The sequence below is a fragment of the Seriola dumerili genome, unplaced genomic scaffold, assembly GCF_002260705.1.
Source record: "Seriola dumerili isolate Sdu_G_001 unplaced genomic scaffold, Sdu_1.0 BDQW01000322.1, whole genome shotgun sequence".
Classification (NCBI taxonomy): domain Eukaryota; kingdom Metazoa; phylum Chordata; class Actinopteri; order Carangiformes; family Carangidae; genus Seriola; species Seriola dumerili.
Window position 1 is genome coordinate 172,059 of NW_019174577.1, and position 23,761 is coordinate 195,819.

The 23,761-nt window shown below is 42.3% G+C and overlaps 1 protein-coding gene across 3 annotated transcripts; it reads left to right on the forward strand.

Moving 5' to 3' along the window:
* The first annotated feature begins 656 nt into the window (after positions 1-656).
* LOC111232173 (voltage-dependent calcium channel beta subunit-associated regulatory protein-like) lies at positions 657-18,879 on the forward strand. 3 transcript variants are annotated; one of them, XM_022759566.1, is made up of 11 exons: positions 657-718; positions 1,730-1,922; positions 2,833-2,905; positions 5,797-5,945; positions 8,010-8,071; positions 9,803-9,965; positions 10,414-10,585; positions 11,024-11,176; positions 11,672-11,909; positions 12,528-12,717; positions 13,818-18,879. In XM_022759566.1, the coding sequence occupies exons 3-11, from the start codon at positions 2,858-2,860 to the stop codon at positions 15,346-15,348; spliced, it is 2,706 nt and encodes a 901-aa protein (XP_022615287.1). In that variant the 5' UTR covers positions 657-718; positions 1,730-1,922; positions 2,833-2,857; the 3' UTR covers positions 15,349-18,879. The 3 variants fall into 3 exon arrangements, with proteins under 3 accessions (XP_022615287.1, XP_022615285.1, XP_022615288.1); XM_022759564.1 differs by having other exon boundaries at positions 662-718; positions 1,733-1,922; XM_022759567.1 differs by having other exon boundaries at positions 700-714.
* The last annotated feature ends 4,882 nt before the right edge of the window (positions 18,880-23,761 follow it).

Genomic DNA, 23,761 nt, shown 5'->3' on the forward strand with positions numbered 1-23,761 from the left:
TAGGTTTTCTTCAGAAAAAAGATTTACAGAACAACAAGGGAAGAATAGTCCATCTAACAAAACGTTAATTCCATACATTTACTGTCTGTTCAAGTAGAAAGCCACTGAACATACACCGCCACTAGATGGCGCGAAAACCATGTGTCATGTTGTATAGGCCTCAGTAGGTAGAAGACACACTACTCACGTCTGAGACCAAGTTTTTGTTGCTCTATTGTATGCCACTTGTATGGCGCCACAGAACCACCACCTGTAGACAGACTAACACACTCGTGAACCTGCACTGCTTGTCCATTTTCTCCTCACCTGCAGGCGAGTGACTGTATAACTAATGTTAAACAAACCAATAAAAGAAGTAAAGGGCACAAAAGAGAATTCGTACAATTGCTGAAACGGTTCCTATTTGAAAAGGGTTACACTTTACATTCAGTGAGACACGTTCACTCGGCACTTCCTCGACACTGACCCTGTCTGTGTGCAGCTGTGAAGACTGACCTGAGCATCTGGATCATCTTGAGAAACCGTTCAGTCACTCAGCTCTGCCTCACTCGTTGCGTCACGTGGTGCGCCTCTGACTGGGTGGTGGGCGTGTCTTAAACAGTGGGGTTTCATTCATAAATACTTTTAGCTTTAAAATCCACATTAAAGTGTTCACCGAAGAGTTTCATGTTATTGGCTTTGCCCCTCCACCCCTGCATGGACCAGACTAGTTGAGTAGGTGAGTGCTTCCGTCGCTGCATGCCTGCCTGTCTGTTTGTGCAGCCAATTCAAATCGTGAGCTACCCCTGTCGGTGTCACCGGACTGATGAAAATCATAAGCGCCTGTGAAATATCAAGATGGTATATTTATTTACCTCGCTTCGCTGGTCGGAGTACAGCTGCTTTTCATCCAGTTTTTAAGTTTACAATTGGCTTAATTTCATTACGCAGTGTGATGTGATTTTACATTCTTGCAAAAGATTTTATGAGCTAAACCTCCACAAGGAAACAGCTGCCACTGGCAGTGCCGATGCTCATTATTTTGTTCCGGGGAAAAATGTTGCGGTAGCGAACACTAAGAAGTGGGATGCTTTCTTTTGTGCAACCATTTCTTAATATAAACAAGTTATTACAGGGTCCAAAATGAACCATTATTGAGGTAATTATTGTATGAGACGAATTGTAAAAGGCTGCTCGAATCGACAACGATACTGTGTATGATACCAGTAATACACCGAAATTTTGTTAAGCACATGACGGGATATGGCATTGCTGGGACACCCATGTCTCACCATCTGCTCAGCCTACTAATCAATACAGCAATCCTCCGGGATCGCAACACCACAGAAGTAAGCAAGTGTTAGGCTAAATAGATTTTTATAGCCTTGATGAATATGTTTATTTTTCCTTTTATTTCTTTATGCTTAACAGAGACAGTTATGTGTAATAGTGTTGCCTGTCATTTCGACCAAAGTGTATTATTTTATTTAATGAATACAGTGAGGCATATTTAGCTTTCTTTCTGTTGCAAGAATTGAACAATGAATATTTTCATAATTTTTTTTTTCTACATGAAACTGTGTTGAGAAATATAGCATTTTTCTATGACCATTGCCACTGAAACAGACTATATAGGGAAGTCTGTCTTTGATGTGCATTTGTTGGCTGCAGGCACTTATGTAATGTAAAACTTATCCACACAAACAACTGAATAATTAAACAATCATTCTGCTGTATGTACATTTGTTAGCAGCCATGCAGCACTGCCGTCCTGTTGCTCCTAGGCCAGTGGGCCAGCCCTGAGGGGGAAACACTGCTGCTCAGGCTCAGTCGGCTGGGTGGGCTGGAGTGCTGAGGATGCAGCAAGGGAGCTGAGGAGGAGACTCCCGAGCCACAGCCTGACACACACATCCAGCTGCTGCTGCGCACTGCCCTCCATCAGGGTAAGACTACTGGGCTGGTAGAAAGCAGGATGTGGGTACAGTGCTGAAAAGGAAAGCATTCTGGTCACAGCCTGCCTGATGTGTTTCCCGTAATAGTTTTCATGCTTGGACGGTAGATGCAGGGAATTAGACAAGCTTGCAGCAAAAAGCTCAGCAATAGCTTACAGGTTGTAGTGCTGAAGTTGAGTGCTGCAGTGACTGGCAGGCGAGCAAGCAGTGCTGAGTGCTGCTGGCATGTTGCTTCTCCCCTGATGGGTGAGTAGATCTACCCAGGGTGTGTGTATGTGTGTGTGTGTGTGTGTGTATGTATGTGTAGGCGTTTGGTGCAGCAGCAGTATTAATGGCTATGATCTGTAAGAACAAAAGCATCATATCAGCAGCCGTAGTGGAACTCAGCTGCTGTTCAGTAAGAGCTGATGTTTCTCCCTGTTCTGTGTGTGTGTGTTGTTTGTGTGTGCTTGTGTGTGTGGGAGGTAGATAGACTCTTTGGGCTGATAAGGAAATATTGGTGATGATTTACAGGCAAGATGCTAACATTTGCATCTTCTGGATTCAGCGCGTGCGTAGAAGTACACGCCGTACACACATACATTATGTTTCTGCTTCTTCTTGCAGTCTTTCAGGGCTGTTTAAGATACAACCAGATTTTCCTGCTGCAATGGGCATTTTCTACTATATTATACAGAGTAACATAAATGTTAATTTGTTATGTATTAGTTGACTGTTATGACATTCTTCATTCTATGTATTCAGAGAAGTTTTGTTTTATGTTTACATGCACAGTATATCTGGATTTGTTAATGCAGATAATCTGCAGTATCTTTGGTGGTTAACTCTGTGATTTGATTAACAGCACCAGTAACAGTCATTTCCTGTGTGTGTTTGTGTGTGTGCATGTGTTATCTCTCAGGGGGACCCTCTCGTCAGCCTGGACCATGAGCAATGAGTCTACCGTCTGGAACATCCTACCAAAAAACTCCACAGTAAGTCTGCCTTTCACCACTGACTTATTTTCAAACTTCCTGTGTGTGTATTTGTGTATGTGTGTGTGTGTGTGTGTGTGTGTGTGTGTGTGTGTGTGTGTGTGTGTGTGTGTGTGTTGTATCCAGCTCAGCACCAGAACCATACTTTGCCTCATATTCTTTTCTGGCCGATTGACTGGCTAATAGAGAACATCCTGACCTGGACCTGAAATAATTAAATCTCTGATCTAATCTCAGTTTTAATTTCCCCTTGCAGAGAAATTACAGTGTGACGTCAGAGTCCAGCGCTCATTAGCACTTGCTGTGCATTCTCCCTCATACAATTCAGCATAACACCCCACCTTTAAGATCATTATTGTGATATCCACTGTCTGTTATCTTTACATCACCTCTATTCTCCCAACTCATACGCCATCTATCATTTTACTGCAGTTTAAAGCCCCATTTTGTAACCTACATGGGTACAAAGAAACCTGCTTGGAAAACACTATTTTGCTATTACAATTGCATTAATAAGCACAGTTCAACTATTTTCAATTGAAAAGGTAAAACACAGAAAGAAAATTCAGACAATTTTATCAGTTTAAATCAAATCAAATCAAGTTAATTTATAAAGGACATTTGAACAACCAGGGTTGACCAGAGTGCTGTACAATAAAATACAGCAAGAAACACACAACATAGAAATGGCTATCTCATAGTCTGAGACAGACATGGAACAGTTTGTATTAAAAACACAAGGGATAAAAGTGAGAGATAAAAGCCTTAGGGACACTCAAAAGCCAACAAAAACGTGGGTTTTAAGATTAGGTAAACTGTTCCAAAGTTTTGAGGCAGCGACTGCAAAAGCCTTATCACCCTTTCCACTGAGCCTCGGCCAAGGGACGGCCAGGAGTAGCTGGGGATGGAGAGGGGGCAGAGGAGCTCAGAGATATATTCTGGTGCCAGGCCATGTAAGGCCTTAAAAACAAATAAAAGAACTTTGAACTCTCTGTGGTATTTGACTGGTAACCAGTGCAGTATGAGTGTGATGATGTTTCTCCTCCTAATTTCTTTTCCTAGTACCAGTTATCAGTCGTTCTGCACCAGCTGTAGTCAGGACAAGGTGGATTGGGTAACGCCTAATAGAGGGCATTGCAATAATCCAGTCGGGAGGTAATTAAGGCATTTGTGACGACCTTCAAATCATTGAAAGAGAGGAATGGTTTGAGTTTTTGATTTGTTTGTCAAATTTTAGGGCTGAGTCAAAGATAACACCAAGATTTTTGGTCTGAGCATGGAGGTGAGGGGCCAGGGGTCCTAAAATGTGTTACACTGGGGAACCAAACCAGACCACTTCGGTCTTGCTATCATTTAATTGAAGACAGTCATTTGCCATCCAATATTTCACATCCTGGAGGAAGTCAAGGAGAGAGCTAACTGAATTAGTAACATTATCACCAGGTTCTAATGGGAGGTATAGCTGAGTATCGTCTGCATAGCAATGATAGGCGATATTGTATTTTTGGAAGATGGAACCTAACCTTATACCGAGTATAAGGAAAATAAAATGGGTCCTAAAATTTAAATGTAATATATAATATATAATGTACAAACAAACCAATAATAATCTGAGGTAATGAATTAATTCCACAAATTCATTATACTGCAAATAGAAAATAAATTTGTTGACATAAATAAAGCTAACATAATAAATTAAGTAACTAACATTAACATACTAATATGTTAAAGCTTACATAATAAAATTCATTGGAGGTAACAGGAGAAACTACATACTGTATACTTATACTTAACACTACTTACATACAAATGTAATTAGTCAATTATTATTTTTTTGTTGTTAGGAATTGATTTGAACATTGTATTTATTTGGTATTTTCTGTCAGCTTTTTTTTTTTTTTTAAAAGCCCATGTGGATTTAAGAAAGTTTCTTCTAATGAAGAGGAAGAGATTTCAAGATAGGTCGTTCTCTTTTGATGAAAAATGTTTATGTTTATAAAACTGAGTGCTGTTGTCTGTAGTAATGGAAAGAAGATACTACGGAGTCTCTACTGGTGCTTTTTGTGTGGTTAATTCACTCAGCTGCAGTCCTCCCTATGAGAGCATTCCCATAGCTTAAGGTACACTGTAGACAGGTTAATAGCCCTGGCCCTTATTGATTAATTGCACTGTTGCATTTATAGATTCATTTTAGGCAGGCCAACCAACCAGTGGAGCTAAATCAATCTTTTTAGCTGTGTGGTGTTACTGGAAGAGTAAAACATCTGCAAATCTAGTCTGCTGTTGAGGTGCCAGGCGTTTCACGTTGCAAACCAAATGTCTGTGAATGTCTTACACTGAAACTGCAAAGTGCACTTTACTTTACAATGATGCCTTTCGGTGCAGTTTCCATTATCAGGTATGGTTATACGAATGGCATAATGATGGTATGTGGCTGTATCTTACTACAGAATTTTAATAAACCTTTAATAAAACTTTCCATATTTTATATCTGGGTAGCAAAAATAAGAGTAAGAGGTGAAAACTGTGAGTGAGCTGTGAGCTGAGAAAGGAGCTGCATCAACCATCAGTGAGTGGTTTCAGTGCTTTTATTGTTCGTGTGGGAAGCTTTTTCTTGCCCTCTTACTCTTAAACAAGCATATGTATTGTCCAAACTCAGAACAGGAACACACCTACCTCACCTCCTGCTATCTACTTAACTTCCCCTCACTGCCTACACACAAATTTAGATGAATTAAGTTGAAAACACCTATCTATCTATCATCTATCTATCTATCTATCTATCTATCTATCTATCTATCTATCTATCTATCTATCTATCTATCTATCTATCTATCTATCTATCTATCTATCTATCTATCGATATATTTTTTCCCTCCTTTTTACCTCAGGAGATCCCATTTGAGGTCGAGGAGCAGCAAGATGGCTACGTGCTCCTCCTGGTGATCCTCTCCATCTTCCTGGTAGGAACACTGATCTTCATCCCTGTCCTCTTCATCGCCTGCCGTCGCTGCTGTCGAGGAGGGCAATGCTATGACAGGTGCGATGCACAAATGATGTATTACATTTAGCAGTTTGGCAGTTTACCTGACACCCTTGTCCAGAGTTAACTTAAAGAAGAAGTACATAAAGTGCAAAACACCATAAGGAACCAACAGTTGAGGGCTGATAATAACAAGAGCCCTGTAATAACTTAAAGAATGTCTGTAATGTTCAGTGTTTGTTGACACTGTGCCACAGAGGTGTTCATTCAGCTCTGTAGCAATGTTGTATTGGCTTTCATTATAATATACTGTATTATATTGTCTGGTGGCCCTGTTATTTTATCCCTCCAGACCTACAATGACAGAGTTCAACACAATAAAACCAAACTCTACAGCCTTGGAAATTTGCACACACTTAAATTAACACCACTCCTACGCAGGTTCAACAAAAACTAACCATGTTTTGCTTCATAAAGGGGGTTTCGTCTGCATATCCAGGTGCACCAGTGTTGCATGAAAGCACATGTCCACACACACACACACACACACACACACACACACACACACACACACACACACACACACACACACACACATAAGTACACACAGTTTGTTGACAGACAGATGGCTCCTCCTGAGCTAACATGCAACTGTTATTTAAAGACAAACCGGTAATGACACTGAATGTGTATACTTACATAATAGATAAGGCTCATTACAATTGCAAATGAAGCTAACTTCTTCCTGTTTACTCCACCCAAGTGAATCCCAAACCCATCTTTGATGTGACTTCACTGCCAGACAATACAGTGATCCATTAAACAAATTAAACCATCTTTGCAATGAAAGAAAGAAAGCTGTATTGCAGTGTTAGAAAAAAAAAAGCAACCCGACTCATGTCAGCATGTTAATGCAGCACAACACAGTGCATTCACTCATTAAAAGTGTCAGCTGTGTGAGTGTCAGGACCCTCAGTGGGGCTGTTATGAAAACACCTTGGTGGCAGCACATTCAGTATTCATGCTCATTTATTTGTGATTCATCTGTGTTCATTCAGCAGTAACATGGCTACCCTCAAGTCGCTTTGTCCCTCTCCACAGCAGCACACATTACCACATACACTTGAATGTATGAGAGCGCACCAGCTAGATGCAGATAAACAGAGAGCAGAGGCTGAGCCGTGAAAAGGCGAGGCTTGCCGGGGGAGAGCAGAAGAATCGGGCAGACTGGTACAAATGATGAGTGTAATGAGATTTCATAGCAGCCATCGGCAGTGATTAATCTAGCGTCTCAACCCAGCCCCGTGTGCACACGGTGAATACACACACACACACACACACGCGCGCACATACAAGCGCGGGAAGCAGGAGCAACAGAGGAAATGAAAGACAAGAAGAAGCACAGATCTGGGTGGATGGAGAAATCCCTCAAGTCACTTTACACACACACACACACACACACACACACACACACACACACACACACACACACACACACACACACACAAAACTCATATCTCTGCACAAAGAAATTAGATGGAGAAAAATGACTGGAAGGAGCTTTCAGTTTCTTTCTTCTGCCTCATCAAGTAAATCCTGGGCATGGGATTTAAGAAGCACTATGGAGGATCAACAGCTATTAAAGACATTTAAACAGGAGGGTTAACAGAAAAATGTTACTAAAAGAATAATTTACATTCCATCCCCTAAACAATATGACCTTTATTGTGTATTTTGATGAGGGGAAACCACCCAACATCCAATAAAGCACCATGCTTTATCCATTCAACAGGTTCCCCAGCCCTGAAGGTTATCATGTTACTGGCAATGATTTAGGCCCTCACTGATTATGCAGCCAGGCAGCCAGCTATTTAGACAAACAGCATAGTAAACATTCAGTCCTATGGCCTTGTCCTTTTAGTTGTCTTAAAGCTCGATTTTTAAACTGTTGACCTGTATGTGTATGTAAACTCCTGCCAAACAGAAAGGTCAAATAGTAGTGCAGCTGATCACTGTGGTTGCCAGTGTGGCTGTCCGAATCAGTGGGATCTGACAGATGAAAGACAGACTTCAGGGGTAATCATGTCACCGTATTGATCTGAATGTTTCTGTGTGCCCCAGGTCCAGCGATGACCCTGAGAAAACCAACACCATCTATGTGGAGGAGTCTCAGCCCACCCATGGTAAGAGAAAAATGGACAAAGAGAAAGAGATGTTGCGATAGAGGAACAGATAAAGAGGGGAGTAGCTAAGAGAGGGAGGAGTGATGAAGACAGGAAGGCTGGGAGGGACTGGATTGATGGAAGCAGGGATATTTTTATAGCATCAGCACAAATGTGTAATGTCTATTCCATTACAGTATTGTGATCTCAACCCAATTAGTTTAAGTAGCCGTACCACTCCTGGAACACATTTTGATATTTTGGGACCACTGAATGTACTCTCCAATGAAACTTATTTATTAAAAGGCAACTTCAGTTTGGCATCCACCTGCTTTTGTAAGGCTTTTTGTCTTAATTTTGCCAGTCAGCATTTTTCCATATTACCATACTCATCTTTCAGAAAGGTGTCTCAACATCGGATGTTTGATTTAAGTTAAACAGACTGTGTATAGCAGATGTGGGTTCACTTTGGATGGACTTCTGTAATATATTTTTCCGGTATTTTATGTTTTTAGTACACTTTGTGCAGTTGAAAGATAACAGGAAATGAGTAGAAAATGGGAGAGTGAGGGAGTGATATGCAATTAAGGTCCGCGGGCAGACTTGAACCGGGGTCAGTACCCTGAGCCCCTATGTCATCAGGGCACTCCCACTTATAACAGACCTTTGCTTGATCTATAGTAATCCTATAAAGTATTAGATGAAACATCACCTGTTAGCTGGGCCAAAGTGTATATACAAAATGTGACAAAACAAGACTGAGGATCTACAACCATGCTAGCGGCTCTGTGAGGCTATACTTAGGTATAGCGGCACTTTGAGCTAAATGCTAACATCGGCAGGCCACCTTGCTCATAGTGACAGTGCATTGTTTAGCAATGATTACCATGTTCACCACATTATTTAAGCATGTTAGCATGCTAACGTTCAATAATTAGCGCCAAGCACAAAGTATAGCTGAAGCTGATGGGAATGTCATTAGTATTTGGTTAATTGGTCATAAACCAAAGCACTAGCGAGACAGAAAAAAAGTAGTTGCACTTCATCCCAAGGGGAACATGAATGTGTGTTGCTAAAGGTAATCCATCCAATAGTTATGGAGGTATTTTACACAAAACCAAAAATGTCAACCTCATGGTGAAGGTAGAAAAAAAAGTCAAGTCACCAACAAAGTCAGTAGGATTCATCATATAGTAATTATGAATGTCTTCATGAAATTTGGTGCTAAACCATATTGTAGATGTTTCATCCTAACCTTGGGTAAGTGAACATTTTGACCTACTGCTTGATGAAAGTCAGGTGATCAACAAAATCAGTAGGATTTCATCCTGTGGGGATGATGAATGTTGTCCAGATTATTCAAGGCAAAATGATCCACTAGGGGTGTAACGACTCTGGTCTGGTGTCGCAATACCAGAAGATGGAACCAATCATAATTGAGTGATCCCACCTTAGGTAAAAGTTAGGCTAGCCGTGGTTCAAAATTTGAGGTACATTTGAAGTCGAACGCGGATTTGGAGAATGGTTGCACACCTACAACCCCAGAACAATTCAGACATCCATAGAGCCACGGAGTTGGCATACCTTAAAATTCTGAACTCTTCCTTTAAATACATTATTATCAATAAGCAACAGGTAAACTCTGAGTGCACTTAAGTCTTTCTTTGCCATCACTTCTTGCTCTTCCTTCATCCATTTATCTACTTAATTGTCCATCTCTTCTGTTTTCTTTTTCCCTTTTTCACTGGGTAGAAATCACCATCAGGGTGGATGAGTCAGACTGCCTGTCAATGGCCAGCTCTCACGACCAAGAGACAGAGCGATTCCTCTCCACAGGCACCACAGGCCGTCGTGTCTCCTTCAATGAGGCTGCACTCTTCGATCATGGAAAGAAGGCCCAGGAGAAGGGCCGCAGGTCAGAAAGCCAACTCTTACACAGAAGGCCACATTTACAAATCTCTGCTTTTTATTCAGTTTTCACCTCTGATTAATGACCATACACTACAGCTTTACTGCTTTCTGAGATCAAAGGATGTACATGTTCGACTGGGTTCATTTCACTTGTATGCTAGTTTAGGGTTAAGAATAATTCATAATGCATTATGTCTGATGTGGACACAAAGAGCTCTCACCCTTTCTCATTATTTCACTGCCCTGAGCCTGATAAGCAAATTTTTCAGAGGGAATTATTCTCCAGGGCTCAATGCAGAATCCAGAGTAGCTGTGATGGGTTTGAAGTTGCATATTTCCCCTTGGCTGTTTGTCTCGCATGCAAGGATATGCTATCAACGGCGCATGCACCCTATGTCTCTACTTGCACAGATTTTATAGCATTTTATAGGACTTTGTGTTTTGCACCCCAGGTACACTCTGACCGAGGGTGACTTTCACCACCTGAAGAATGCCCGCCTCACACACCTCCACATCCCTCCCCCGGCCCTCAAGATAGTCACCATCCACGAGTGTGACTCAGTCGAGAACACCATCACCATGACAACACGCCCTGTCGCTAAGTCAGCACTTTCCATCTTCCAGGTGACAGCCTTGACCTGCCATTTGTCCTGATGCATCATTAGTCTTGATCGGGGCCAATTAGAACATCAATCACTTGGGTCGGGGCGAGAAAATGTATCAGCTTAATGTACCCAAACACAGCGACCAGGGATCCCTTTGCCTGCTCATTTCAACAGGGCCTGCACATTGATTTACCATTCAGGTGAGGCTATTTAATCACTGGTACTGGGCTGTCAGCTGAGGAGGGAGTCTGGACTGGAAAACTTACCTTAATACTTTACCTAAATATGAAAACACGCTTTGGAAGTGTAGGAACTAAGCTGCAGTACAGTAGACGGTGGTTGCTCGATTGTGCATAACTGCACATAATTTATTAACAGGGCATTGCAGAAAAACATGCATGCTCAAAAAATGATTCAAAAGGGATAAAAGTGTACCTTTGTGTGTTCTTTCCTGCAGCCAATGTTGTGCCCCCTTCCACAAACAGCATTGACCAGCCTGAGTGTCAATCCCAGCTGTGCCCTCCCTGGAGATGCTCTCAACTCTGTGGTGGACACCAGCTTCAGCGAGAACACTATAGTGCTCAGCACTAAAGAGCCTAGCTCCAGCTCTGTAAGTTACCTCCAGTTACTGTAAAATAATAAACATTTCTCATCAGGTATTAAATAATTTTGATAATTATTGTGAAGAAATTTTGGCAAGTCACACAGTGATTTTCTTGCTGAAAAGCCGGACATTAAAAAAACATGAGTGCAAAAAGCTCACAAGTAGTGAGTGTGCATACAAATCACCTGTAAAAGCTTCATGTTGACCTCGATACTACTACACAAGAGTAGCATCGAGGTTAACGTGAAGTTTGTGGAGTTAATCATTTGTAAAGTGATACATTTTCTTAAGTCAGTCAGTCAGTACACCAACCAGCCAGCCAAGCAGTGAGTCATCCACACGGACATTAGAGGGTCACAGAGCCTGAGGGAGGGCTGACAAGAGTGATGGCTGATGGGTAAACAAGAAAGCCAATGTGGAACATCACTGTCACAGAGGATTATACACAGACCACTAGTCTTGGCAGGTTTTCTTTCTGACCATTTCTCTCTCTCTACCCAGATTGAGATGATGGGAGCTGGGCCCCGGGGCAGAGGCAGCAGCGTCAGTGTTGGAGAAGGGGCCGCGGTGGGTAGCAGTGCCCCTCCTGCTGGCGGCAGTGGAGGAAGCCAGGGGCCCATGCTACAATTCTTCACTAAACTGCGGCGCCATGCTAGTCTGGAAGGGGCAAGTCCCTACTTTAAGATCAAGAAATGGAAGCTGGACAGCAGCCAGAGAGCCTCGAGTCTGGACACCAGAGGTAATGGATCCTTGAAGTCTATTTCTGTTGTATTATTTTTAGGAACAATCTGTGCCAATGCAGCGAAGAAGTGAAGCAATTCTTTGTGGTTCTTTGTCATAATCATAACTGGAAAAATAAAGCCATAGTGTTCATATTGTCTTTCTTATGTGTATTCTTTCTATGTATTTGTGTGTTTAGTATTTTTTGGCAATATTCTCTTGTGGTAAATAGACAGTGGTTAAGCAGGGGGCTCCAGCAACCAACTGTGAGATGCCTCTTGGCTGCAAAGAGTCGGATATACACTCAGACACACACACAGACACACACACACACACACACATACAAGACAGATGGCTCAGTGACGCAAGGATTGGTCTTTCCAAGTCAATTTGAGCCCCTGAGTGAATCCTCACTGCCGATCCCCTTCATCCTATATACACACACTCTTCTCCCTGCTCTTACTGAGGCTCAAGTCTTCTATCACGCCAACTGACCAAAAAAAGATCACCAAATCCCCCTCAGAGACCACAACAGTTGATGGAAGCTTTCTCATGAATTAAGTGTCACTTCACTCCTGCCTGCTGTTACACAACCTGTATAACTCGCTGCTCTCTCCCCATGTTTGGTGTGAGCCAGGCTCTCCGAAGAGAAGACAGTTCCAGCGCCAGCGAGCCGCCAGCGAGAGCATGGACCAGGACGACAATGACGCACACCACATAGACCTCATCCAGTACATCGCCCGCACCCAGGACATCACCTACTGTCCCAGCCAGCCCACTACACGCCTCCTCTCACCTCCTTCTACACCACCCCCCTCCCTCGGCAGGTATCTTTAATTCCCTTGCCATTCATCCTGTCCACTGCTTTGCTGCCTTGCACTCATTTCTTTACAGCAGCTAGAAATGATAGAAATGTAATAAATGAACAAGTAAGAAACGATTCTCCACCACTTTGCCTTAACATAAAAGTGTGCTTATATAACCTGGTTAAAACCGCATTGCAAAAAACTTAAAGAGATTGTTTTACTTACTTAAATAGAGAAAATCTACATTAATTGTTTTGCTATGACATTTAATTAGATGAGAACAGTCCACGCTGGCTAACTGTAAATACTATTTAACTATGATTTGTATGCGATGATCCCTTTAAACAAGAGTTCTTTCAAAACCAATTTCATGATTTGAAGCCAGATGTAGGGGATTCCCAGAGTGCACTTTTTCTAGGAGAGTGGAGTGGAGAATTGGGACGCAGGGTTTATATCTGGCATAGGAAACCATTCCATCGCTGACATGGTCTGATAATGTCATGATGTCCGCAAAAGTGCAAGGGTCGAGGTGATTTTGTTGTTTTAAGTTTGCGATTATAGTAATGCAGATTTTTGCAGAATATTAGGTTATACAACAGAAATAACTTCCCTATGTATCTTCTTATATAACTATTTATTTTCTTTTTCTGAATATTAGATTACTTTGAATCAGTATTTCCGAGTATTTCCTGTTCATGTTTGCAGATGTTTGTTGTTGAAAATAAAAGCAATTTCTGGGAAGCTTTTGTCCGTGACCTGAGAAATTTGATGATCCTGGCACTTATTTAGTTTATTGCTACTGCTACGTCTCCAGTGTTGTTCCATGCAGTATGCATTCTTTAAATTTACTGTCCCAAGTTAAAGCAGGGGATTTCTGAGAAGCACACTTGTTTTCATTATTCAGCTTTTATTGACTTCAGTTTAAGGACATGCAACAGCAGCCATTGCCAGTCATGAAAATCATTCTGTGCACTGTGAACACAGCCATTTCACAGATGAATGTGTTATTTAGGTAAATGCTCTAACACTGACATTTGTTTTGCATGGCTGTTTCTCCCCTCCCTTCTCTCCTTATTTCTTTCATTTTATCTCGTGTCTCCATCCCTTTGTGCACACTACAGGGTAGAGGTAGAGGTGATGGTGGAGCCCCGCTGCAGCCATGGAGGACCAGGGGTGATTGGCCTATCCCCTGATCCCCAAGACGAAGCACTGAGCCTGGCAAGAAGGGAACATGCCGACCCCTTGGACCCCTTAGATCCCCAGGACCCCCAGTCACTTTACAAAGACATCTGGACCCTTCGTGCATCACTGGAACAGTACGCCGCCTCTGATCAGAGCAGCAACAATGACAGGAACTCTGTCTGCAGTGATGCTGACAGTGTGTGTTCGCTGGGTGGACGCACAGAGATGGAAAAGGGAGGACTACCCAGCTACCCATCGCAGGATTTAGGGGATGAGGCAGAGGGTGGAGAGGATGACAAGGGCTTTTTGTTGTATATGGATGAGAGGTTGGAGATGAAGGAGGGCAAAAAGAGGAAACAGGAAAGCACAGAATCAGAGCGAGGGAGCAGCGAAGGAGAAACAGGGACTCGTAAACTGCTGCAGATGGACAGCGGCTATGCATCGATAGAGGCTCCATCTCGAGGTCCAGAAGACCTGCGACTCTTTGGGAGCAGCAGCATCAACGGCAGCCCTAAGGACAGAACAGCCCACGAGAAAAGACACCACTTCACCAACGCAGGGCGAAGTGGAACTATTGGTGACAGCTTTGAGTCTCATCTCTTTGAGGAGGAGCCAGAAGATGAGTTGTTGTTGGGTGCCAGTGGAGGAGTTTCCATAGAAACAGGTGCTGGTTCACTGAGTTGGTTCCCATATGGTCAGATGCTCACACCTCGAGAGGCAGTGCAACCTGCACCTCAACCACCAACCCTGCACCGACGAGACTACAGTATAGACGAGAAGACGGACGCGTTATTCCATGAATTTCTCCGCCATGACCCTCAGTTTGATCAGCAGGAGTCGCCGCTAAGGAAACACCGGTCCCGAATCCACCTCCGCAAGCAGTGGCAGCGGCACAAGCAGTGGAGCGACCCTGGTGTCAGACACTTCCACTCCTCCTTTGAGAGACAGCGGACCCCACTGCGGAGGGGTGACAGTGTAAACTACCCACTGGACACAAGTTACCACAGCACTCTGCCCCGCATCGTCAGCGCTCCTGACGAGGAGACCAGCGATGGGACCGGCAGCACTCCTGACACTCCAAAGGTACAGACTACGGCCATTGAGGATGAGGGCAAGAACAGGAAGCAGGGCATCACTGTCAGGGACACTGAGGACCACACCCCCTCTTCTCCCCCACCTCCTCATCCCTCCATTTCAGAGAAAGATGAAGGGCTGAGTGACCACCCTGACCTTCAGGAGGACAGCAAACAGTCAGGACTCCCTCCCGAGCCTCCGGACGAGCGCTCGCCCCCTCAGCTGCCCGACTCCTCAGGCTACGGCCCGCAAACCATCACAGCAGAGCTCACAGACAAACTGACTGCTAACCTGGATGAGAGACTGTACACGGGCCTTCGCAGGACCAGAGACACAGCCACTGAGTGTGTGACGGTGACAGCCACACATGCTTCTCCAGACCACAGCCCAGTGTAGCAGGGCTCCACTTGTCCTCCTCGTCAGCCTCACTCCTGCTGATACACACTTTTTTTCTGTTTGATTTGTCTTGCCTCGGTTTAAATGTCTCTCTGTATACAGCTTGAATGGTGTGATCCAGACCCATGAAGAAACAATGGAATGTATGCTTTAAATCAGTCCATAACTAAACTTATTCTCAGATAATGTTAGATACAGTTGATCCACTAGAAGTGCATCCAGTCTCTCTTTATGCCTGTTAGCATTACAAAACTGTTCAGTGTTGCCATTTTAAAGTTAAGAAATCAAAATAATAGATTAACAGAGCTAACATATCAAAAATGATGGTTTTAGTAATAGCTGTTTGTCCATTGTTTTTTTCCTGTCTGTAGTCTAATTAGTCTCTGTTTTCATGTCTCTACTGCTGTCATTCCTGTCTCTGCTCTCCAGTAAGAGTAAGTGAAGCTGAGGGCCAGTTTGGCCTCTGTACTTGCTGATCCACTGTGAAACCAGGTGCTATTAGACATGAAGAAAACTACAGATCTGGACCTAACAGGTACCTGTCAGCCCTGTCATCATAAGTTACTGGAAAATAAGTTGTTTTATCATACTTATGAGCTAAGAGATTAGTTAGAATATCATAATTAATCAAAGCTATATGAGTCATACTTTACCTGGATGTAGGCCTATTCTGTGATTATCTAGACCTTCTAAACATGTGCGACTGAGACTAGATTCCAAAATATGGAAGAGGTTACTTACATGGAGTTGTTCAGACTGGTTATTTAGATCAGTGGTTCCAAACCTGTGGGTCAGAATCCCCCAACGGGTAGCAGGAAAGATCTGAACAGTCGTTAGGTTATTAAATACGAATGAGACTAAATGAATAACACACAAAAAAATTGTATTCCTCTCTTTTGACAAGATCATGTTTATTTTTATTTTGTTCATTTTTATTAGGTTATGTCCTTACCAATTAGGCGCAAGTGACGTACCTTTCCCACGAACATTATTTTCACTCAAAATACAAGCTATTGTAGCAGTTGCTAGGAGCAGTTAACTTATTTTCACATCAATGGATGAAATACGTTGAGCTGTATTGCAATGTCAGTGTCATCCATGCTTGTTACCTATTTTTGGCCATTTTCTGCCACACATTTTTCACAGATATAGCTAAGTATCTAGCTAGCAATGTGGGAAGGTGACATCTTTGTCCCGCCTACAAAACTCTGATTGGTCAGTTGTTTCAAACGTCAAGGGAAGCGGTCATTATGGGTCACACTGCTCCATTTTAAGGGGCTATAGGCCAAAAAGGTTAGGGGCCACTGGTTTAGACGGATGGACAAGAATAAGGAAGGCCAGAAAAGTTTCTCCCAGAATTATTTGATTTGAAATGGAAAATATCTTTTGATTCTCCTCACTGAGTGTCTCACTGGTCATGATGTTTGTTGGTTTTGACTGAAAATGCTTCTCAGCTATGTGATAAATGTCTTTTTTAATTATTTTTATTAGTTTGTTTACTGAGTTGTAATATATTTTTGTATGTCTGCATTCCTCGAATGACAATGAAAACTGACAGTGTGGCAGGTTTGAAAAGGACAGGTTATTTTCAACAACAGACAGAACTAGCAGACCAGACAGCCACTAGCTCTCTGGTATGATGGCTCTTTATTAGTCACAGATGTGATAATAATATACGACCCCATAAGCTACTCCTAGAGTACTCTTACTCTAAAAGTAGCTCTGGTCATCACTGACACTAGAGCAAACTCAGTCTGAGTCTACAGCCATGGGGTGGGCAGTTACATTAAAGCTATTAGACAGGATGGCTGCCCTCACAAACCTTTGGTGTTTATTGAATTTATAAGAAAGGCATGCTTTCTCGTGCATGGGGCTCCCAGAACAGGCTTTATTTGTCCACATCTGACATTCTTGTTTTTCCCTCCTCTTCCTCTCTTCTCCTGAGAAAGTTGACAGTGTAGTAGATGCCTCCCTCGGGGGACGAGGACTTCACTTCCTGCCAGCTTATAAAACCAAACCGAACAAAGACGTTATTTGTAGTTAAGTCGACTTTAGTTTTTCTCTTATTTGGCTTCCTCTGTGCGATTAAAACAAACTGGTACTGCCATTCAAATGAAACCACATCAGCACATTATGTCCAGTGGGGGAAGAACATCCTAAGCAGCAGCAAGAGGTTGATTGTAACCCAGTTGCGCTCATGAAGTCTTATTCTCAGAGGGGCTGTTGGGCTTTTCAATCTCTCCCTCGTGCAGTGCGGGGAGCTACTGCAGAATGATGGTGTTGAATATTAATAATAACAAGAGAAGGGAAGTCTTCTTTTCATCCTGTCTCCCTTCCCTTGTTCTTTGAGGTATTTACCATGCAGTAATTTGAAGGGGGTAAATAGAAAATCGAGGGAAAAAAAACATTATCCTCCTCACTTTGTTTACACGCGATGATGATGCTCTTTTCCAGCCTACCCAGATTAGATCTTTCTCTGCTGCATGACAGTAGTCTCCTCTTGTGGCTAAGTGGACTCTGAGGCAGAAGCTGCGTTCCTCATTACGGGAACAATGACTTAGATGAAAAGAGGTGAACTCAAATGAGGAGTAAAGAGGATAGTGGGTTTTTTTTTGCTCTCTCTTTCATGTAGCCCCCTCAGACACACACTGAATCACTACATCACCATGAGGAAACATCAGCGTACATCAGCACAATTTTGTGCAATTAAATTCTTTTTATGTTGGCACTAATCAGCAGGAAGGAAGTAAAATATTGGTAATCCCCCTCTCAGTTATGACGGAACTGATGCTTCCTTGATGATAATAATTACTCAGCAAATTCGGACAGTTCTGGGGAAAGAGGAAGACAGCTGCATTTCCCACAGATCAAAAGTCAAAATGTCTCAGAGCTGAGTGCGAGATGACAACACTACAGCAACCACAACATTTCAAAGAAAATGGCCATAAAGGTTGATTATCAATTGGTACATTTGTACAAAGATTCAACTGTGTATAAAAGCACAATGTCACAGGAGCTAGACTCAATCAATGTCCTTTATTAGGCTTAGACAGATACTGTATAACTGGGGACACTGTGGTAAATGGTGTTTGTATACTAACCAGTAGCCTGTCAAATGCATTGATGCATCGCTGTGTGTAGGTCTGCATGAGAGTTAACATTTTAGTACAAATCTTCATGTTTTCTCAGACTTACAGTACAAAATGATCAAGTCCATAGTTAATGTTCATTTGTTTAAGGCAGAAGTTGAACTATTGGTATGACTAGAGATTTTGTATTTTATGGAATCCACTTTTAAGAGTCATGCTAGGATGCTGTAACTGATGAGATTTTGTGGGATTTATCTCTTTGAAAGTAGAAGTATTTCTGTATTCCTTGCTTGTTAGTAAACTGCGTAATTTCTCAAAGAAAAAAAGGCGAGCTTTCTTAACAACTTTGCTTTTGTTGATCCAAATCTATTGAGCCTTGAGGGACCAAATCAAAAAAGGTGTTATTTTAGGGTTGTTTTTCAATCTGTGAATAAACGAATGAAGCAAAAAAACGGTTCTAACTTGTCTTACTCCAAGGGAATGCTTGTTAATCAAGGCGTGGGAATGGATTGCAGGTAACGTTCCCTCTCATGAATCTCATTTCATTTTTCTCTTTTACTTAGGCTCATATTGATTTCTTGCCTCTCCTTATCATGTCCTCTAAATTAATTGGAGAGAAAAGCCAAATCCAGCCTGTGATCTACAAAGGGAACATCTCACACGACTGCCTTCCTCTTCACATTTGTTAATCTTGCCCCTGATCGACGCCTTGCAGGGTTTAGATATAGTTTAGAAAACAGCCAGTGGTGAAATACAGCTATACAATGACACAGCTTTATCCTGCTAGGTGCTTGCTTAATTCCTATGGAAGACACACATTTATCACAACTGGAACTAGAGATTTAAATGGGTTGACAAGGATCGGTCTATGCTTGAACATAAGTTTGCAAGACATGTTGTCTGACTTTGTCAGAAATGGAGGAGACATGATATTGTTAAAATATGGGAATGGGCACACGTTTTCAGACTGTCCTGAACAACATTCATAATGTCGTAATTGGTTGTTCACTTCAAAAATGACAGAGATGCGTAAATAATCAAGAAAGAGAGTAGTCCAAATCGCAGCATGATGGCATGGCATGATGTGGGTGTGTATGTTGGACAGTCGGTTTCGGAAAATGACAGACACCCACCAGCTCAACGTCGAGAAGATGCGAGGAAAGGGGGTTTCCGACGTTATTCAACATCCGTCAAGCACATTTGATGGAATGTACTGCCCCCGAAACACCAAACCAAACAGAGAGAAGAGTGACAGCTATCACCAGAATAATTTGATATAATATTTGCCAAAGAATTGAACTGAGGAAATTAACCAAAGAATTTGACAAATTAAAAATCTGACCTGACTATCGTGCTAGTTAAAAAGTTAAGGGATCACCAGAGTCAGACAGATTCATCCTCTGGGAACCATGAATATCTGTTCAAAATGTCATGGGGATCCATCTAATAGTTGTTGAAATATTTTGGTCTGGACCAAAGTTGTGGACCAACCAGCCAGGGTTGCCACCCAAACATTTCTTGGGTATTTCTCAATAAGGAGAAAAACAAGAGAAAACAACTTTTAATGAACAAGATGTAACACCTTACAAAGGGTGCAATGACTAATGCAAGAACTACTGGAGGCACAGTTGTGAATAAATGCGTGGGTGTGAGCACTGTGTAAAACAGGACTCCTTTGCATCAATCTAAACCATGTCCCTATCTAATTGATATGGACAGGAAGTGATGAAAAAAGATTGATCCAGATTAATATGAAGCCTCACACTTCCTGTACTGGAACACACTTGTCACAGCAAAGGCCACAGATTGCCAAATTAAAGTCTGCGATGAAGCCAACCCATCACTCAAAACCATAAATCAAGGTCAAGGTGAGGCAAACTGCAGAGTGCTGGTGGATGAAATGGAGAAGACTGCAGGGAGGAGAGCAGAGACTGCTGCTGCTGCTGCTGCTGCTGCTGCTGCTGCTGCTGCAGAGAAGAAAGTCACGCACACACGTAACAATAACTGAAGTGAAAATATATCACAGTGACATGGGAGTGCATTATAATCATATTCTTGTGTCCAAGATATTGTAGCTGTTATAGATTAAAAAGTGTTGTTAATTATAAGAGTCGATGAATGATAATCCAATAAAAATGAATGAAGGATAACCAGACAAGCAATAAGAAGAGTGCTCATATAAAAACAAAGTGAAACATTCAACAGACTTGAGAGTTGCAGTGTGTGTTTCTCTGCCTCAAGCTGTATCATCCCATTTATTCAGTTGGAAAAATAAAATTTTCATTACAGCACACGTATGGTGTTCTATGAAATAACTGTCAGTTTACTGATTTAATACACATCACTTTGCACTTCACACTGAGGAACTGCAGGGTGAACAGTGCAGAACAAGCTACATTCCTTCAGTGTAAGGTGGGGGCTTTAGGGAATCTGACACTGAGGTTTTCTGGAAGTGAAGTAGACAGCCATGGTTTCAGACTGCCTCTCTCTACTGTGTTTCATTCTTTTGCATCACCCTGAGCCTTACCCCCATGACTCTTTATTGTCTGTCAGCCAATGACTGAGCCAGAAACCTCAACAGTCAGCCAGTCGGACGATTGTAGAGGGGGTTTCCTTCAGTATGTGAAGTTACGTCATCGTCTGTGCAGTGTGGCAAATCCAGCGAAACATCCTTTGAAGCCATTCACATATCCATGTCCAAGTCTGTCAAAATACCAATGTAGAGGTGAATGAAAACCTCCATGATGAATGAACACCTCCACGCATCCTTTGAGTCATTGCATTACAAGTCACATTTACATTTCGACGATGTTCTTACCAACGCTTTCCTGGGGCCCCAAAAGCACCAGTGTCACTGTCAGTTGCAATGAATTGCAAATTTGCAACATAAAAGCTTAAGATCAACTACATTCTTCATTATAATGTAATCTTTTGGTCCTGTCTTGCAGAGGATCTCTATGTTAAAATCTATTTTATATTCCATTCACATTGTGCAATTTCCTAAATATTGTTATTGTTATTGGTAATTAAAAAAAAAAAATCTAATATTGTTGTTTATTAAATTTTTCTAAACACAACTTCCCGTAAGCCCTAGACCATCGTGGGTTAAAGAGGTCTACAGGGGAGTGGAGGCACTGCGGCAAGTTCAGACATGTCTGTAATAACAGCAGTGTCAGACAGCAGATTACAGCTGCAAAGGTGGGACAAGAGTGTTGTTTTTTTTTTTTTTGTACTTCTAAAAGTGACTGCTGTAGTGGAGCCCAATTTTTCTTACAATATGGAAAGTAAACCTCAGGGACATGATTGATTTTTTTGTCAGACAGTCTGATGAAAGTGAAGCTAAAAGAGAGATTGCCATGAGCTGCAGAAGCTAGTGGAACAGAGGCTAGTCCGGATGCAACATCAGGACTTTGGTTCTCAATGCCTCCTGACGGACACAACGGCTGCAGTGGGGATTGAACTTGTGACCTTGTGTGTACAGGAGCTCCCTTTAACCAATATCCATCTTGCGGACAGACAGACAGACACGCCACTAAAAACAATATTATGTGAAGGAGGATATTATGAAATGCTTCAGCTGTCATGGTTTGTTACAGTTACATCACTCCACTAAGTAAACACTAACTTATTCAGGCCGCTCCATTCACAACTTAACTGTTACTCATACCGTCTAGAACCACAAATAGTGATGGCGATGGTGTTCCCTGTTTTGTGCCCTTGCTTCACACACCCGCCCACACACTGCACATTTAGGGTCTACCGTACACACATGAATGAACACATATTTGCCTCCGCAATCCCCTGCACCTCTCCTCCACCTCCCCTCCTGCTCTGCCTCCGACATAAGACGGCTGTCAGGGAGGTGCTCAGTATTCAGGGACGTTTCTGAGAGGAAAACCCCATCCCTCTCTCCCTCCCTTCCCCACCACCACCACCACCACCACCTGCTCCCTCTGTTCCCCCTCCACCCACGCATTCCCCTCCTCCCCCGCCTTGCTCTCTCTCACCAGATTGCCTTTGAAAAAGATCAGCTCCAGGTGCCGCTCGAACGTGCGAGAGAAGCCGATGACTCACTGGGGTCCTCTCTGCTCACGATTTGACTGCTGTTCAGTTTCTCACTTATTATATGCGACTAAATAAATGTGATGCTAAAAGCTGATAAGTGTGTAATAATATTGACTCAGCTGACCTTAGTTGTGTATTAGACAACTGTAAAGCTAAAATGGGCTTCACTACTAGAGTGCTGTTTTGTGAATTGTACAGGAAATTAATAGCCAAATTATAATAATAATTTTTTTTGTATTGGTCTATTTGTGATGAGCAAAATACAGATAAAAGGCAGTTCGATTTTCATTTAAACAACAATGACAATAACAGCATTCTCTTCTATTAGACACTCAGGTTTTGACTGCAGATATTCATAGAGATGAGATGATTTTTTCATTCTTTTACCAAACAAGTGTGGCACAGGGAGAGTCTATTAAAGCAACATAACCATAAAAATAAAAACAGCAAAAATTAAGACGGTGATAGAGACAAAAACAAGCAGATGAGAAAAGCAAGGCAGACACATATATAGGGGGCTGACAGAGATGAATGGTATAACTCAGAAATAAAAAGATCTAAAAAAGACAATAAAGGGAAAAGGAGAGCAGGAGAAAACCCTAGAAAGCTGATTATGCAGCATCTCCTTCCCACGCAGTCTGCCTACGCTGCCTCTCTCCACCTCCTCATCCTCCTCCTACTCCTCTTCTCCTTGTTCAGGATTCTGCTCTATCCATTCCTGCCTTTCCTTTCTCAGCTGCGTCATCCAGCTCTTCATTGTGTGCGCGCCCCCACCCTCCTCCCACCTCTCTCGGGGACGGAGGAGAACTCTCCACTGCTTATCTTTGTTATTACATGCAGACTGGGGCTTTTGGGGTATTTGTTACAGTGGCTATGCTTCATGATGGGTTGAAGGACAAAAACACACCAAAATACATGCAGACCTTATTCCACACAATAGAGAGTTATCATTTATTTATCAACCATGCTGTAAAACCTCTTTAACTGTAGCAATGCGTTTCATTAAAGCTCTGTGAGAGATCCCACCCTGGCTTTTAGATACTCAAGGATTTCATTTTCATCTCTCTGTGTAAAATGTATTTAAGTTTCAGTTGACAAAAACAATATTTAAGAGGTGAAACATATGAAAATATTTGTGTAACAATATGAATGTGTTGTTGGGAGTTTCCTCACCTCTCCAGTGTGTGGTTCGTGGTTACTGCGCTTACAGGTGAAGGTGGAAACCCCTATTTCCAAACTTTTTTGCGATCCTGCAGATG

What these genes read in the sequence shown, in the direction of transcription:
- LOC111232173 (XM_022759566.1), top strand. Translation starts at nt 2,858, where the DNA reads ATGAGCAATGAGTCTACCGTCTGGAACATCCTACCAAAAAACTCCACA. An exon ending in GGAGTCTCAGCCCACCCATG is followed by an intron (nt 8,072 to 9,802) that starts GTAAGAGAAAAA and finishes TTCACTGGGTAG; the next exon opens with AAATCACCATCAGGGTGGAT. An exon ending in AAGAGCCTAGCTCCAGCTCT is followed by an intron (nt 11,177 to 11,671) that starts GTAAGTTACCTC and finishes CTCTCTACCCAG; the next exon opens with ATTGAGATGATGGGAGCTGG.